The sequence below is a fragment of the Lissotriton helveticus genome, chromosome 12 (genome assembly GCF_964261635.1).
Source record: "Lissotriton helveticus chromosome 12, aLisHel1.1, whole genome shotgun sequence".
NCBI classification, from domain to species: domain Eukaryota; kingdom Metazoa; phylum Chordata; class Amphibia; order Caudata; family Salamandridae; genus Lissotriton; species Lissotriton helveticus.
Genome location: NC_136073.1, coordinates 600,084,358 through 600,102,148, shown reverse-complemented (window position 1 = coordinate 600,102,148; position 17,791 = coordinate 600,084,358). Strand labels below are relative to the sequence as shown.

Below are 17,791 nucleotides of genomic sequence, written 5' to 3'. Positions count from 1 at the left end.
GAAATCTATCCCTTTCATTAGATAGGAGTGAAAGGAAAGCTCCATACCCTGAACAGTTTTTAAAAATAAATGCCCCTATACAATGGGTTCACAAGCTCTATGTGTTCATGTTGTAATAAGGGACTTTTGAGAAACAAGTCTCTCCCTCTTTTGAGTTCCAGGGGGTACGGGGACTAATAATTGCAGTATATGTTCACCCAACCCATGCTGGTAAAAGCTGCCTTCATATAAGCAATCCAAGGGATTTGATGCATGTTGTCAAGGGTCAGACAATCAGACAAAATCAGTCTATTTATTTGGCATCCCTCCCCAGTCTATATCTTGATAAAGCACAGCAAGGGTCTGAGAGCAACAAGGTCACCAATGTATCTAAAACAAAGTTCCTGACGAACAAAAAAAGCCAGCAGAATAAACCTTAAAATGTATTTTCTGTGAGTTAAATTTTATCGACCGACATGTAACCCCATACATCACTGTCATATAGCTCCTTGAAGATGCACTTGGACTTAAAATACTTAAGTAGAGGGTCCAGTCACCATGAGCCCAACCTCTGTGCAACGCTAGCTACAGTCCCCGTGGTCTTGACCAAATCACAAGTCTTACCCTCAACTAGGGGTTTAAAACTCATATTAGCATCAAATAGCACCAGCAGGTAAGAGAAATCTGGGACCTTACCCAGGGTATGACTCCCCACCTTGAAGGCTTTGAAACTGGTGGAAATTCAGCGATGTTAAGAACTCTCTCCGCAAGTTGGGCTTTAAATATGATATGCTCTACCCTGCCTGTCTATGAGTTGAGGTCAATGGGAAGCCTCGCTCCTTTGACAACCCAGCAGAGGCAAACAACTTTTGCAAACGCTTTGCTTTCAAGTCCTCCTCTTCTAGACAGAACACGCTACAAAGTACTGGATCACCGACTCCTGCTCCTTAGTCCCCTTAGAGCTGATATGGCCTGCAGTATTTGGATTCTCCCTCAAATAGGGACTACTTCTGCATAACACCTGTGGACTGCCCCAGACAGTATGCTTTGCTCATCATTGCCTTCTTATTACTTTTTCCATACAAATGCTGTTTATATGTGGTTGATTCTCCCTTTCTGTTTCAGCTATTCCTCTAGGAACGGGCCACACCAAGCAAACACGTCAACTCTCCCCCATGGAGAACACTGCAGTAGCCTCATTGGGATTGTTTAGTTCTTTGTTTCTCCTTTTCGGGGCTTTATTGGATGTTTTCCTATATAGTGGGGGTGGGGGGGGGGATAGGTGTGGGCCCTTTCTGCTTTCTCTTCAGTTTTGTATTTGTTTGTTACCCTTTGCACAACAGGTACCCTATATGCCAGCATATGACATGGCGCTGTTCTTTTCACACCTGTTTACTCAATGCCATCTCAGAAAGGGCCTGGAGAGGTGATAGACATTACTTCCCTTACATGAAAGATATGTGGCATCAATAATCCACGTAAAGGCAAACAAGTCCACTCATATCTGTCGCGACATCGCCTTCCTTCAGGAAACACGTCTCCTACCCAATGGCGCCCAATCATATGCGACTACTTGGGCCCCCCCCGCTATTTCTCCTGTCATGGCTCCTATTCCTGTGGATTCTGCCCCCTCATGCATAAAAGTAGCCCCTATTCCCTCCAGAAATGTCACTCGGACCCAAATGGATGCTATTTAATCCTACAAGGCAGCCTCACTGACAAACGAGTTCCATTAGTCAACATATACGCCCCGAACACAGTATCCACAATTCTTTCAGGAGTTTTATGCCCATATGGGACATGCAGATGCCAACTTTGCTCTTCTGGGTGGGGATTTCAACATGGTACATACTCTAGCATTGACTCTAGTACCCAGCTGAGTGGTTATCCCCAATCATGGGAAGTACTCCACCTTATATTGCAGACGCTTATGCTCTACAGGATAGCTGATGTGCTTAACAGCCATCCACACCTGGTTATACCTTTTACTCTGCCCCACATGATATTTTGACATGGCTGAATTATTGGTTCTTGTCTGCTAATGGTTCACTCTGGACTACAAAGGTAAAACTTCTACCGCAAACTCTATCAGATCATAGCCCTGTTCTCTTAACCCTACAGGTCCCCTATGGATGTAGGTCAGAGCGCACCTTGAGTATCCATCACTAGGCTCTACATGATCCTGTGTTCTGTAGCGAACTCCTTCATTCCATCGTCCACTACTTCGCAATGAACTCGGGCATGGTCTCCAAACAGGCAACCCTCTGGAAGGCCTTTAAAGCATATATCCGTGGGGTGTGCATATCCAAGCATCTGAGTATCCTATGAGATATCCTCTCCCAACCGCAATGCTTTTAAACCTCCAACTCCATTGACGTTTAGTATTGTTGACTGAATTTCGCGATCTGGCTGATAGGGAAATTGCATATCTAGGGAAACACACTAGGGCTCCGTGCTATGGTGAGGGGGCGAACCCGACCGCACTCTTGAGCGGATAATCCACCCTAATCGCCTAGGTAGTTATGTCAATGAATTGCGCACCGTCTCTGAGTCCTCTGTTTTTGCTGGCGAAGATGTTCTGGCAGAGTCCCAATTTTATTATGAACTCCTTTATACATCCTGCATGCCTGACAATGCACCAGAGATCCCATCATACTTGGTGGAAATCGCCATAGGTCTGGCCCACTGATGGCCAATGACAATTTTTTAGCAAGATGATTTTTTGCAAGGAGGTCACCCAGGTGATCGACTCTTTAGACAGGTCCAATGGCCCTGGCCTTGATGGCCTTACGAGAGCTTTCTATAAAGCTTTCAAACAACATGTCACCCACATCTCTTTGCAGTGGTCAACAGAATCTCCTGCCAAACACCTGCTTTAGTTACCCTAACGGATGCCGAAAAGACGTTTGACCCCTTGGAGTGGCCCTTCTTGAAAGAACCTCTGATCAAACTGGGAATCCCTACCGCGCTCATCTCCTTGGTCATGCTCTTATATCCTAATCCTGTGGCACGCATGGGAGTCAATGGTTCCCTTAATGGACCCTTTGGTCTGCCACCTTCTGGACCACCACATACATGAGGCTCCCTCGCTTCATTTTTTAAAATATTTTCGGCCGGAGTCACGCTGGGTGTGAAAATCCAGCCCCCCCAAAAAATGCTCTTTTGGCCCTGTAGGGCCCTCTGATCAGGCCTATGCGGTCAGGGTGTTTTTACCCTGCCACCTTTTCTTCTTTTTTAATCGTTTTTCTTTCTCCTCATACCAAGTGACAAGATGGCTGTCAACATTTCCTGGTTACAAGTGTTGGCAGCCAATCAGAGGCAAGCTCCACTGTGGCACTTACTGAATGTACTGAGTGGGCTAGTTGGACCCCACACTGAAAAAAACATAGGTTTCAGGGGCGTTATAGTTAGTTGGAGATTTCACTCGTACAAAACCATAGAAATAGTCAGTAGACCTAACTTTAACTTGTGCCCATGCAATGCACTGCTGATGACGTCACATATTACATCACTTGTGACATGCTCAGTGACATCACTGATGACATCTCAAATTTTCCATTGGGCATACAAGTCACACAGTCCTTAAAATAACAAACGGAGATGTTGGTTCACCATCTGCCTACTGGCTCTACTACTGTCTCCCGATAGGATAGAAAATAGTAAATTGTGACATTAAATGTTATGTTATGTTATCTTGTATAGCGCATGGCTACCCCAGCGACGGGGCGTCCCAGCGCTTACGGACATGCCAGAGGCTAGTGCAGCAGAGGAAGTGCTAGATGGATGCAAACAGCCAAGTTTTTATAAGTTTTCGGAATTGCAGGTGGTTTGAAGTGGCCCGAGCTTTAGAAGGAATAGAATTCCAGAGCTTGGGGGCCAAATACCTGAAGGAGCGGCCACCGGCTCTACTCCTCCGAATCCTGACTGTACAAGCTAGAGAAAGGTCCGCTGAGCGAAGTGCACGCGTGGGAGTATAAAAAGAGCACAGTCCCTGCAGAATTTGGGGGCCAGCTTTATACAGGATTTTGTGGGTAAGGCAGAGGGTTTTAAATTGAATGCGCTGTTGTATTGGGAGCCAATGTAATCGTTTGAGGATGGGGGACGTGTGGCAGGTTTTGGGAAGGGCAAATAGAACGCGGGCAGCAGCGTTCTGTGCTCTTTGCAGCCTGTTTATTGTAGTCATGTTGGAGCCTAGCATGAGGGCATTACAATAGTCCAGGTGAGATAGAACTGATGCCTGGACTATGATCTGGCGAATAGGAGGCTCAAAAAACCCAATATGGGTTTAAGAGAGCGGAGACGACCGTAGCAGGTGCCTGCCACTTTTTTGGCATGAGACTCTAAGTTGAGTGAATTATCAAGTAACACCCCCAGATTTTGTACTGACTCCTTGGGTATAGGTGCTGATCCCAGCGCAGGAGGCCACCAGTGCTCATCCCAAGTCTGCGTGCCATTGCCAATCAGGAGTACCTCTGTTTTAAATGCAGATAGTTGTTAGATAGCCACCTTGAAATCGCCAGAATGTCTTCTTGGAATTTAGTTTGGTCCCCTACATTGTTATTAGCAAAGTTGAAAATAAGTTGTGTGTCGTCCGCATATGATGTTAACTGGATCTAACGTTCCCGAGCCATCATGGCCAGGGGGCGGACGTACACATTGAACAATGTAGGGCTGAGCGCAGACCCCTGGGGCGCCCCGCATTCAAGAGGGAGCCTGCTGGATGAGTACGGCGGGGCATGCACCTGGAAGGAGCGGCAGATAGAAATGACTCAAAGGCCGCACTCAAATCCAGCAGAACCAGGATAGAGGTTGCACCCGTGTCCAGGGAGGCCCTTAGATGTTCTGTAACTGTTATCAGGGCAGACTCCGTACTATGATTGGCGCGGAAGCCATTCTGGGACTCATCAAGAATCCCATTGGACTCCAAGTGGGCAGTCAGAATAGAATTGACATGGGCTTCCGCCACTTTCGCAAGATATGGGAGCAGCGAAATAGGTCGGAAGCTGTCTGGCCTTGCAGGATCCAGAGTAGGTTTTTTCAAGAGGGGTAGCACTTTGGCATGTTTCCAGGATTTAGGAACGGCGGCTTGCTGTAAAGATCGATTAATCAGCTCTCGCCCTTCCAGCAGGACAGAGTCATGAAGTGATCTAAACAGCTCCGGTTTGATAGGATCGTCGGGGGATCCTGACTTAACTCTAAGGGCTAAGTGTTCTATCCCTTGCTGTTCTATGAGTGGAAGGGTCAGGAGGGAGTAGGGGGGGTCAAGACTGTCTCTAACAGGATCGGGGAGCCCTGGGGAGTTATCCAGTTGTAATAAGTCGTATATCCCTTTGACTTTATTAATAAAGAAACGCGATAGTTCTTCACACTGTGCGTCTGACGCTATCAGGCTGCCTGTGCCTACCGGGGCATTGAGGCTGCAAATGTATTTGGACTTGTAGATCACCCCTAATCCACCACCTCTACCAATGGGTCTATTTTGGACACATATAAGGTAGCCTGGGGAAAGAGCCAGAGCTAAAATGGCCGCAGAGTCCTCAGGTAGCCATGTTTCTGTCAGAAACAGAACGTCAGGGCTTTCATCTAAGAGAAGCTCATGGACGTCCTCGTGGTGCTTTACCAGGGACCTGCAATTGAGGCTCAGTATATGTAGTTTAGAGAAAAGAATGGGAGCTGAGGCTGAGGGAGATAGCGAAGAGCAGGCCTCAGAAGCCTTAAAGCCGCAGTGGTTGCAGTGTATGGTAGGGGAACCAGGGTGACACACATGCGCCGAACAGTCAGTCTGAGGTCTAAGAGCAAACAGCTCAGCCCTAGCATAGGGCGCCATCGCTAGTCAGGCGTCCAGGGGTCGTGGCAACAGGCGACGGACCAGCGCGGACAGGCGCAGACGGGCTCGCCTTTGGCGACCCGCCGGCGGCCCGCCGCGTGTGTCAGCTGCGCGGGAGATTGTCTGAGCCTAAAAAGGCACCGGTCCTGCCTCTGGCGGTAGAGTTACGCCCTCGGGGGCCGTGCCAAAGGTCAGGTACGCCCTCCACACAATCGGCACAAGCCGTGGTGGAACGGGGCGGCGACCAGGTGGAAGCGGGGAAAGATACTGGAAGGCTTTTACTTGGAAATGCAAATGAAAGTTTTAAAAACAGCACACAATGTGAAAACGAGTTAAAACATGAAGCAGAGCGCTGCTACAATGCCTAGCGTCTCCAGCGTGTCCCTTTGCTTACATTCTCATGTTTCTGCCTATGTCGAACATTTACTTTTGCCACACTGATGAAGGCTGATTGCTAAAACGCGTATGTGGCCAATAAAGTTATGTTGAAAGCCCCGGGAGTGTTCCAGTTGCTTTTTTGGTTGTTGAATGAAATGGGTCACAGGAACTGGTGGGAAACGTATATATATATATATATATATATATATATATATATATATATATATATATATATATATATATATATACGAATTACAGTTATTATAATTTAAATACATTTAACAACAAACAATTAGTAATTTTTAATTCAGATTAAATAAAATATACATTTTACTTTCTGGTTGATTTTTTAAATAAATATTTAAATAAATAATTTTGTATTAGCTTATTATATTTACAGGAAATATTTTAACATACTTTCAAGATAGTATTGCTGTAGAATTTATTTTCAATTTTTTTAGGTTTAAAAAAAATATAAAATACATTAAAATATTTTCATTAACTTATTTTAAAGATAAAAAATCCCCAATACTACACCATAGGGAGAACTCTGCCCTGGTGAAATAAGTGTGAAACGTTACCAGTGGCAACTAGTCACTTATAAATTTGCCTCCACCCTCTAGTTTCAGGGATCGAGGATATGCACATTTCCACTGTGTTGTAACTTTACATGTGAAAACGGTGAATAGCCAAAAGCAGTAAAGTTACTACAAAGTCTAAGAGTAAATGTGCACGTTTGCCGGTATTTCTACTTTTGTGAATAGGGATGATAGTCTTTTTTGACCTGTAATTATTGACCTTTTCCTTGTGCCACGTTTTTCTCAATTATCCCTATCCAGAGTAGAAACTAGCCAGGCATGCTTACGTCTCACAAACGGATCCTTTAGATGACACTCAACATAACAGGACAAAAGTAGCTGACATGAGAGCTTTCTATTCACAGGTTTGCTGTAATCAGGATCAGGGTATTTCACAATAAGTCCCTCAAAGCAAGATTCTGGTTACATTTCTGGATTAACCAGAGTGTTTAAATGATCTTCATTTCGATGAGGTTAAGTACATTTGTTTTACAGGGATATCTTGAATACCTGGCATGATCCAGTCTTTCTGGTTCTAGGTTGTAGACCCCAAGATCTGAAGTATTTTTACAGCGAACTAGCAGTGTAACTGTTCTTTCTTCACTCCAAGAAAGAATTTGCCATGACATGTTTCGGTGAGAGGTTAGTGTCTGCCATTTTCTCCCACAGGCTCTGACCGAACAGAGTTGAAATGTTCAAACAAAGGTTACAATACAGTTTTTTCTAATGACTCATCCATGAAGTACAATATCAATATGTATACTTAATGGATGCTTTAGATGAAAATGTGTCATTCAAGGCACTTGCAACACAACACAGTGATGTAATGCATTACAATACATCTCTGCATCATACTACAACATAACACCACAAAACACACATAGCTGCACTACAGCACAGCATGACACTGACAAACTACACAAGACTATAGTACACTGCACAAAAATATGATATAACACTGCAAAAACACACTAACTTACTTATTCTGTACGCTATAGCAAAACTTTGGACTACAAGCCAAGACAACCTAACCTTATACAACTCTACTTCACACCACGTAGTCCTTTGCAGTACCCTAGGGCCCAAAAACATCACACTACAACCCTACACTGTCAGGAAACGGGCTTTTTGCATGTTCCCATCCCAGTTCTTGACCCTATTTGAGTACTAGTTGCTGTTTTTTCGACTCAGTGCACTTAGGCCTGTTAACCTGACCCCAGTGCCAGTGTACAAACCCATTATAAAAGATTTCTTGAATTGGATGACCCCAATTTGCAAGTACTAACTTACTTGTGAGACCCTAGTATATGGTTCAGAGTGTGACAAAAGACAAGAAGGCTACCAGCCTCCCACTGCAGACTATAAGGGTAGTGTTCACAATGCTAGTTTGACTATGGCATTGCCATTAATAACAAAGCCACCCGTTCCCTTAATGATATATGTAATTCACCCCTAAGGAAGCCATATAGACCCCTATGGCAGGGAGCTGTAAATTGTTAAGCAAGACATATAAGTTTATATAGCCTTAGCAGCAAAACCCTTAAAGTTGTTGTTTTAATGAGGAAAGTTAGTCCGGCTAACTTCTGAATGGGACTACCTTACATCAAATTCAACTTGATGCCCAAATCGAAATTAATGTCACTGTTAAAGTTAGGCAGCTTTTAAAAAGTTGACACTCTGTGCCCTAGATAGTCCAGTGGCTTTGTGCAGGCCCGGGCCAACAGACAGCTTTCTGCCCACCTGGGGAGACATGTGAACAACTCCAAGGCTTAAGCACAAAGGCAGTTGCCGCAGACTGAGGTGTCACCTCCTCTCCCAGAAAGGCCAAAAGGCAGGCTCAAAGGAAATGCCCCCTTTAAAGGGTGACAACACACCCGAGCAGGATGACTTTTGTTCCTGCAGACAAGTTGGAGGCAGGGACGTAGAGGAGAACACTGTCCTCAAACCTGTTTTCCTGTGGGCTTGACAGTAGCAAAAACATTGCACACTGGGATTGCGAAATGCCACACATAACTTGAACTTTGTCGCAAAAAAGGAGTGGGCCTACAAGCCCATTGAATAGTGACCACGTTGTCCCCCAGGCACTTTCCCAGGATAAAATAGGCAACCCTGGCATGCTAAACCTCAGTACACATTGGATTTGGAAAAATAACCCAACAAAGACTGTCCTCCTGCCCTTGGAATAGCACAAAGAGAGGATTCACTGTTGGAAGGACTGCACCTGCTGCACTTTGGACTAGTAACATTTGCACTGTGCCTGCGGCTCCCGGCTTGGGAAAACATTGATCCCAGAGCCAGATTGAAGCAGTGACTCCAAGGGTTAGTTGGTTGGCCCCCTGGAACAGCACCATGGATACCAAAGTTGAGAAAGCCGAAACCGGCAAAGCAGTATCCTCTTCAGAGGAATCACCACTGACTGCTGTTGGGTGCTCCTAGAGACATCTCCGATGTAGCCAAATGTTGCACTCGAGTCAGCTGGACCCAGGACTGCTATCAAAGGATTTCTTGCCTTAGAGGAACACTAGCCTCTACCAAGGATATTAGCAGTGATTGATGTGTCGGGAGCACAGTAGCCCAGCCGCTGCTTGCCTTCGACTGTCACAAAGAGAATGCCATGGGACCTCACATGCAGTGGCCAAAGTTGCCCCATCTGACCCATGCACCAAGGAATCACCCACAGCTCACCCTTGTCGACTGCACAGCTCCAGGATGATATTTGAACATCTTTTCTGCCTGCATCCCCAGCATTGAAACCACTTCATTGTTCTATATGGTGGTTGTTTTCTAAAGCTGGAACTGAACTGAAAAAGGGTCTGGTGGCCAGGTCATTGCCCAAAGTGACCTTAAGTCAGGCTGAAGTTGACAAACTAACTGTTTTAAACATTTTAAAAAATTACAAACTTTTGTTGACCAGTTCTGTTTTGTGGTTGTATTGAAAGTTTTTTTTATTGTTTTCAAAATACATATCTCTGGAACCTCCAATTAAATTTGATGAACATGGATTCTAAAAATGTATAAAAAAGGTTCTATTTTCATAAAGTATTGTTGTATCTCTTGTGTGACTTTCTTATTCCATTGTTTGGTGCTCTTAAATGATTTACACTAAGTTCCTTTGTCTAGCTTTGCTGCTCGAAGCCCCAGATACCCAGGGTTGAACAAAGGTGATACAAACAAGCTTCACTGGACCCAAGACAGTTTTTGTGACTGTATTCCATGATAAGGCTTCTACTGCCATATCATATAATACTCTGAAATTCTCACATAAATAATATATCATACCATGAGACAACCACATTTTAAATGAAGCACATTGCCTTTTATTCCCTAGAATGCCCGGTAAAGCAATGGAGAATCACAGTTACCTTTTTTCGATGTTCCAGGATTTTACAACATGACAAGATGTTCTCATTTGAATTTGCAGAAGCAGATGTATGCAAAAAAGCCATAAGGATATTTATGTCCATGTGCCGGATAGATTCCATCAGTCGAACTGTAATGACAACCCAGAGAAACAGACACATGTACAAATAATGCCCAAACAGAGGTTACTTGACATTTTTTAGAAGTTTAGAAAAAAGTGTCACAAGATATTTTTAACTTGCAGCAAAATTTGCATGAAATACTAAAGAAAGGACACTTGTCCAAGATGCATTGGTGCTTGTGCAAATTATGTTTCATGTTATTTTCTTACAGATTGATCATATCTGGAATTCAGCGGTAGGTCTTGCCACATTGAGATAGACACATTGTGTTCATTTTAGACTTTTACTCCAACTGTTAGGATCATAATTGGTTTTTGTACCTCATTCCACAAAACTTACAGGCGCTTCGTTTTAGCTTGATACTCAGGGTGACAGCTGTTGTGATCTTCCGTCCCTGCCCCGTTCCGCCGTGGCTTTTGCCGTTTGTTGCGGAGGGCTAAAGGTCCAGACATACCTGACTAGCACTTGTGGGTTCGGAACAGCTGATGTGTGCGCGCGACGCCTGACTCACTGCTATTTAAGCAGCATGCCGGCGCGGATGCGAGAACACCAGCAGTAGGTCTTGTCACCTATCATTTTGCCCTGCTGCTATTTTTAAAAACCGCATTGAGATTGACACTTTGTGTTCATTTTAGACTTTTACTCCACCTGCTGGGATCGTAATTGGTTTTTGTACCTCACTCCACATGCTTACCGGCACTTTGTTTTAGCTTGCTAATCAGGGTGGCAGCTGTTGTGATCTTCCCTCCCCGCCCCCATTCTGCCGTGGCTTGTGCCGTTTGTTGCGGAGGGCTAAGGGACCGGACATGCCTGACTAAAACTTCTGGGTTGGAAACAACTGATGTGTGCGCGAGACACTTGACTCACGGCTATTTAAGCAGCATGCCAGAGCGGATGCACAGAGGGCGCGCCGCTGGCACGCCAAAGGCAAGCCCGTCTGCGCCCATCCGTGCTTAGATCGGGCCCAAGGCCACCCCCCCTGTCCGTTCCCTACTGATCTTCGGCCCAAGTTTAAAATATACAAGAGATACTCTTGTAAGTCTTAACTCCCAGATGAAGGATTCCTGTCCGCAACTCGATCCTTTGAAAGAGCCTAAGGTGTGCCCTCTGTGTGACATGAAGTTCCTCTTCACCAAAACAAAATGCAGCTTTAACTCGCATCAAGTCCTTTACCCGCAAACAGTTTTGCAAAAGTCCCTCCAGGGCCTACTCCTGAATACACTCTCTTTAATTAAACACAACATTGAATTCGCCGAGCTGCTGGAAGCTCACAATATAGATATGGCATTTGTCACGGAGACGTGGGCAGATGGAACATCTGATCCGGAGCTATCATTAGCCATTACCCAAGGATACTTATTAATCAGGAATGACAGACAGGATAAGCATGGGAGGGGAAATAGCGATTATTATCAAGGACACCTTGTCGATGAAAAGCTCTACTTCAGGAAGCGGTCCTGATTGTGTACTGCTTTCATTTGGAATCACCATCAGTGAAAACTATATATTTAACGGTATACTGCTGTATAGACCACCAGGGGCTACGAACAAGTTTGTAGAGACAAAAGGTCATATCATCGAGTCTAGTGTTGACTTTCAGGAATTTTCTATCTTAGGTGACTTCAACTACCATTTAGAAAATATAAATGACCAATATACAATCTCGCTTCTAGAGCTGATGGCCAGTGTCTTGATTCAACAACTGATTATGCATCCTACCCACGAGGATGGACACACCCTAGATGGAATATTCATATCTAATCCTCAATTGAAAGTGCAGGAGAGGTTGCCAATCCCATGTTCTGATCATAAGGCCATTCGGTTGGTACTTACCTCGTCCCATCATCTTACTCGTTTTCATTCTGCTCTTTTTGTTCAGGAAGGGTTCCCTTCCTGCACAAAAACAATCTGAAATGCCTTTTTTCAACTTCTATGTGTGCTGCATTAGCACCCATAGAAGTTGAAAAACTGCATTGTTTCAACGATTGTTGATGTGCCGGAAGGGAACCCTTCCTGTACATAAACAATCATTAGAGGTGATTTCCTCTTTCTATGTGTGCTGCAAAATGCAGTACACAGAGAAAGAGGAAAAGAAAACGAGGGGAAATTAATACATTTCTCCTTGTTGCGCCTCCCTACGCCTCCGCTGGGGAGGCGTAGAATTCACACTCATTTCCAGATTTATGATTCCTTGTGAATCTGAAAATGTGTCTGGTTCCATGGGTGCTGCGTGTCAACACCCATAGCAACACCCATGGAAAGTGCCTTTCATGCAAAGTGCTGCGTGTAAAGGTGTCATGTTTACAAGGACAAGCAAAGTCACACAGGGTGGCTTTTCCTGTCCTTGTAAATATGGAGCGTTACCATGCGCCACCGGTACAACACAAAAAATGATGAACTGGTGTGTCAAGGGGCTTGTAAATCTGCCCCTCAGAGTACATTTATGTCTAGTGGCATGAGGTAATGAGGGGTTTTGCTTTCGACCACTTACCTCCCTCAGGGACTGGTCTGCAGCAGCAGATTACTGCCCTCAGGCGGGCTCGCATGCGGAACTACAAGAGAAACAGAAAGAATCATTTGGTCTTTCTCTCTAAAACCAGATTTCACCATTTCATCATATTGATATACAATGTTGCACCCTATGCCGCTCAGCCATTTTCTTGTTGAAATGTAGTAGCTAACTACTGAAGGGAATCCGCTATATTCAAATGCCATGGTCGGGGAACAGTCGGAACACTGTGGTCTAAACCATGAGTTTTCCAACTCCCCTAGATCTACAGCACATGCGTTAACCACACATATGCCCTAAGCACGCATATGTGTGGTTAAGGCAATATGCATACTAACTGCTGCCTGCTATGGACAGAAGCAAGAAGACCTTTCAGGAAGCATTGAGTTTATTTGTGCTGGGTGTAGTTTGGGCTGGGGGTTGTTTTGTTGTAGTTTAGTAGGCTGGTGGGGTTGGGGTAGTTTTATAGGCTGAGGGTGAGTCAGATTTTGATTTGCCGGCTGGAGGGGGTGGGTTGGGTTGGTTTGTTGGCTGGTGGTTGGGTCAGGAGTAGTTTTGTGGGCCGGGGTTGATTCGGTGTTGTTTCACGTTCTATGAGCCTCCTCGGTGAGCTGCCCTATATCTCACTCCTGCCTTGAAGGGGAAGTAAATTGTTTCACCAAGTGTAACTCTTTCACTTCACATTGAAGGCCTGTAGTGGAGCGAGCTCTAAACATGATGTTTGTACAACTATGGGAAAGAGATCACACCCCTACTTTTTTTTTGAAGAAACTAAATTGATTGTCAACAAAATTGAGAACATCTCAAATTACAACTCTTTTCATGAAAGTGAAAACTTTAAAGTAGGCACAGTAATTTGCTCACTGCTTATCCTCCTGAACTTTTAAACTAACATTGTAAGTTGGGAAGAAACCGCGGGGCATATCTAAAAGAAACTAACGCAGCGCGATGAAGCAAGTCATTTTGCTGTGCTGCACTGCGTTAGTTTCAAAGCACAGGGATGCAACATATTTACAACAGTATGTTGCATCTCTCTGCTTCCCCTTGCGCTGGCACACAAACAGCTGCCATGCGTCGGCGCAGGCATCCTTTCACAGTGGTGCAAGGATGCCTGCGTCATAGGGAGATTGATCTTGTGCAGGAAGGGGCACCTTCTGACATTCTGACACATTTCCAGATTTACGATTTCTTGTAAAGTTGGGAAGAAACCGCGGGGCATATCTAAAAGAAACTAACGCAGCGCGATGAAGCAAGTCATTTTGCTGTGCTGCACTGCGTTAGTTTCAAAGCACAGGGATGCAACATATTTACAACAGTATGTTGCATCTCTCTGCTTCCCCTTGCGCTGGCACACAAACAGCTGCCATGCGTCGGCGCAGGCATCCTTGCACAGTGGTGCAAGGATGCCTGCGTCATAGGGAGATTGATCTTGTGCAGGAAGGGGCACCTTCTGACATTCTGACACATTTCCAGATTTACGATTTCTTGTAAATCTGGAAATGCATCAGTGGACATGGGTGTTGCGTGGGAACACCCATATCAACACCCATGTCCCGCCCCTAACACGCAAAGTGTTGCATAAACTGGGGCGATACTTACGAGCACAGGTTAAGTCACGCAGAATGACTTTACCTGTGCTTGTAAATATCACTCAGCAGGCTACGCCACAACTGCCTCATGCAACTAGATGCACCGCGGCACATGGGGATTGTAAATCTGCTCCCATATATTTAGGTCCGATCATTTCTCAGTCATCAAACAAAAACATAGTTCAAAGGTCACTACAAAAACTCTTCTCGCTCCCTTTGTTTTTAGTAGGTGACACTATATTGTTTCCTCTCCTGTTTTAAAACATTGCATGTCTTATGTTTTACCTTGTTCACCTGCAGCTTCTTTTAGAATCGGGACTTAACATGTGAATTATCCCTCAAATAGCAGTACTCATCTCTATTTCAGAAACTCAAACCCTGATAATGACAATTAAGCATAATACCTCATTTACACTTACAGGCATGAAATCAAAACTCACATTGTTGGACATCCTGAATTGAGTGAAATTCAAATTTCAACTGTGGTTGATGGTGCTCACTCAACTAGACTGTAGACAATTAACTAGGAATCAAGAAAGAAAAGTAATGAGTTGAGTCAAGAACTTCAGTTGTCACAATAAGTTTAGAGCAAAGGATTCCATGAGCTGTGAAAGTCGGAGATCAGTGGCATAGCCTCCCATAGTAGGAAATAGTATACAATATATGCTTTATAAACACTGGAAATTCAGGACGGGTCTGTGAACTACGACCTTATTTTTTAACATGAATAATTTCTGATGTCTAAAAGGGATTATAAGAGAAAGAACATTATGTCTATATCCAGGGTTCAGTTCAGGGGAGGCGAGAGCAGAAAAGAAAACTTGATTCTCACCTATGCTGTTGTTATACTAAATCCCAAATACCAAAATATTTCAATATCATTTCGCCAAATAGAATGAGAAAACACCTTCACTGCAATGTGCTGTACAAAAGAATTCCTCACTTCTCATCCCTAAAACCCAGACCTTAAGTTACTGTTTTCATAAAACGATTGGCCTATATCAGAAATTGTGGGGATTCACATTTTCATCAAGTAACACTCCCTTTCTATAAGTGACTACTAAAAAATTGTCTAGACTTGGGATGAAACATGTTGGCCCTATGGAACCTTGTAAATGATTTTTAACTATCCAAAGTGCTTTTGTTACATGGAATCAGCTTCATTTTGCTCTATGAGAATAATGCCCTAAAACATCACCTGCTTGTGACACAACTATTCTCTGTCTACTACAGCGTCATTGTTTAAACATATTTTTGGTTGCTTTTCAAGTTGCAAGTTAAATGTATAAGTATGAAGAAAATAGATGGTAAGAACAGCTCAAGATGGCACCTAGCGGTACAAAAGGGGGTGGTGATGGACGGAGCATTTGAACCAATCCAACACTCACACCCAGTCAACAGATCTGGGTTTAATCCATAACCGTTCTTTAGCCCACTCTGCCACCCCAGTTCAGACATGGCCATATGCAAATCAGTCTGACCCTGTGCCTCATGGGAACAGTCCAGCCCGAACTGCCAAGCCATGCCTTCCCTGGACCGGAAACAAGCTTCTGAGGACCGGTTTCTGGCATTTCAGCCGTCTTCAGCCCGGCTTGCTTGAATCCAGTGTCAAAGTGAGCAAGGGACTCACGTCTGACCATACCCTGCCAACTTATGGCGAACAAAGCGGTACAAAAGGGGGTGGTGATGGACGGAGCATTTGAACCAATCAAACACTCACACCCAGTCAACAGATCTGGGTTTAATCCATCACCGTTCTTTAGCCCACTCTGCCACCCCAGTTCAGACATGGCCATATGCAAACCAGTCTGACCCTGTGCCTCATGGGAACAGTCCAGCCCGAACTGCCAAGCCATGCCTTCCCTGGACCGGAAACAAGCTTCCGAGGACCGGGTTCTGGCATTTCAGCCGTCTTCAGCCCCGCTTGCTTGAATCCAGTGGCAAAGTGAGCAAGGGACTCATGTCTGAGCATACCCTGCCAACTTATGGCGAACAAAGCGGTACAAAAGGGGGTGGTGATGGACAGAGCATCTGAACCAATCAAACACTCACACCCAGTCAACAGATCTGGGTTTAATCCATCACCGTTCTTTAGCCCACTCTGCCACCCCAGTTCAGACATGGCCATATGCAAATCAGTCTGACCCTGTGCCTCATGGGAACAGTCCAGCCCGAACTGCCAAGCCATGCCTTCCCTGGACTGGAAACAAGCTTCAGAGGACCGGTTTCTGGCATTTCAGCCGTCTTCAACCTGGCTTGCTTGAATCCAGTGGCAAAGTGAGCAAGGGACTCATGTCTGAGCATACCCTGCCAATTTATGGCGAACAAAGCGGTACAAAGGGGGGTGGTGATGGGCAGAGCATCTGAACCAATCAAACACTCACACCCAGTCAACAGATCTGGGTTTAATCCATCACCGTTCTTTAGCCCACTCTGCCACCCCAGTTCAGACATGGCCATATGCAAATCAGTCTGACCCTGTGCCTCATGGGAACAGTCCAGCCCGAACTGCCAAGCCATGCCTTCCCTGGACCGGAAACAAGCTTCCGTGGACCGGTTTCTGGCATTTCAGCCGTCTTCAGCCCAGCTTGCTTGAATGCAGTGGCAAAGTGAGCAAGGGACTCACCTCCGAGCATACCCTGCCAACTTATGGCGAACAAAGCGGTACAAAAGGGAGTGGTGATGGACGGAGCATCTGAACCAATCAAACACTCACACCCAGTCAACAGATCTGGGTTTAATCCATCTCCGTTCTTTAGCCCACTCTGCCACCCCAGTTCAGACATGGCCATATGCAAATCAGTCTGACCCTGTGACTCATGGGAACCGTCCAGCCCGAACTGCCAAGCCATGCCTTCCCTGGACCGGAAACAAGCTTCCGTGGACCGGTGTCTGGCATTTCAGCCGTCTTCAGCCCGGCTTGCTTGAATCCAGTGGCAAAGTGAGCAAGGGACTCACGTCTGAGCATACCCTGCCAACTTATGGTGAACAAAGCGGTACAAAAGGAGGTGGTGATGGACGGAGCATCTGAACCAATCAAACACTCACACCCAGTCAACAGATCTGGGTTTAATCCATCACCGTTCTTTAGCCCACTCTGCCACCCCAGTTCAGACATGGCCATATGCAAATCAGTCTGACCCTGTGCCTCATGGGAACAGTCCAGCCCGAACTGCCAAAATGATGGATTTAGGCCCAGATCCTTGTACTAGGGTGAATGTATGACATTGTTCTACATTCTGTCCATCAACTGTTTTTTTTGCAATTTTCACCCCGAGTGGGCTGGGTATGCTCAGACGTGAGTCCCAGGCTCTCCACACCACTAGAGTCAAGCTACCCAGGCTGATGAAGGCTGATAGCCAGAAACCGGTCCTTGGATGCTTGATTCCGGTCTGGGAAAGACATGGCTTGGTAGTTCGGACTGGACTGTTCCCATGAGGCACAGGGTC

The 17,791-nt window shown here is 45.3% G+C and overlaps 1 protein-coding gene across 2 annotated transcripts in view; it reads right to left on the bottom strand.

Annotated features, from left to right (window-relative positions):
* LOC144798692 (uncharacterized) overlaps positions 1–17,791 on the bottom strand; it is an 87,196-nt gene that overhangs the window by 30,515 nt on the left and 38,890 nt on the right. For both annotated transcript variants that reach the window (XM_078669691.1, XM_078669692.1), the window contains exons 2-4: positions 14,783–14,865; positions 12,736–12,796; positions 10,125–10,252 (exon numbers count right to left, since the gene is read on the bottom strand). In XM_078669691.1, the coding sequence (XP_078525817.1) occupies positions 10,125–10,252; positions 12,736–12,796; positions 14,783–14,794 (201 nt within the window). In that variant the 5' untranslated portion in view covers positions 14,795–14,865. The remainder of the gene's footprint in view (positions 1–10,124; positions 10,253–12,735; positions 12,797–14,782; positions 14,866–17,791) is intronic.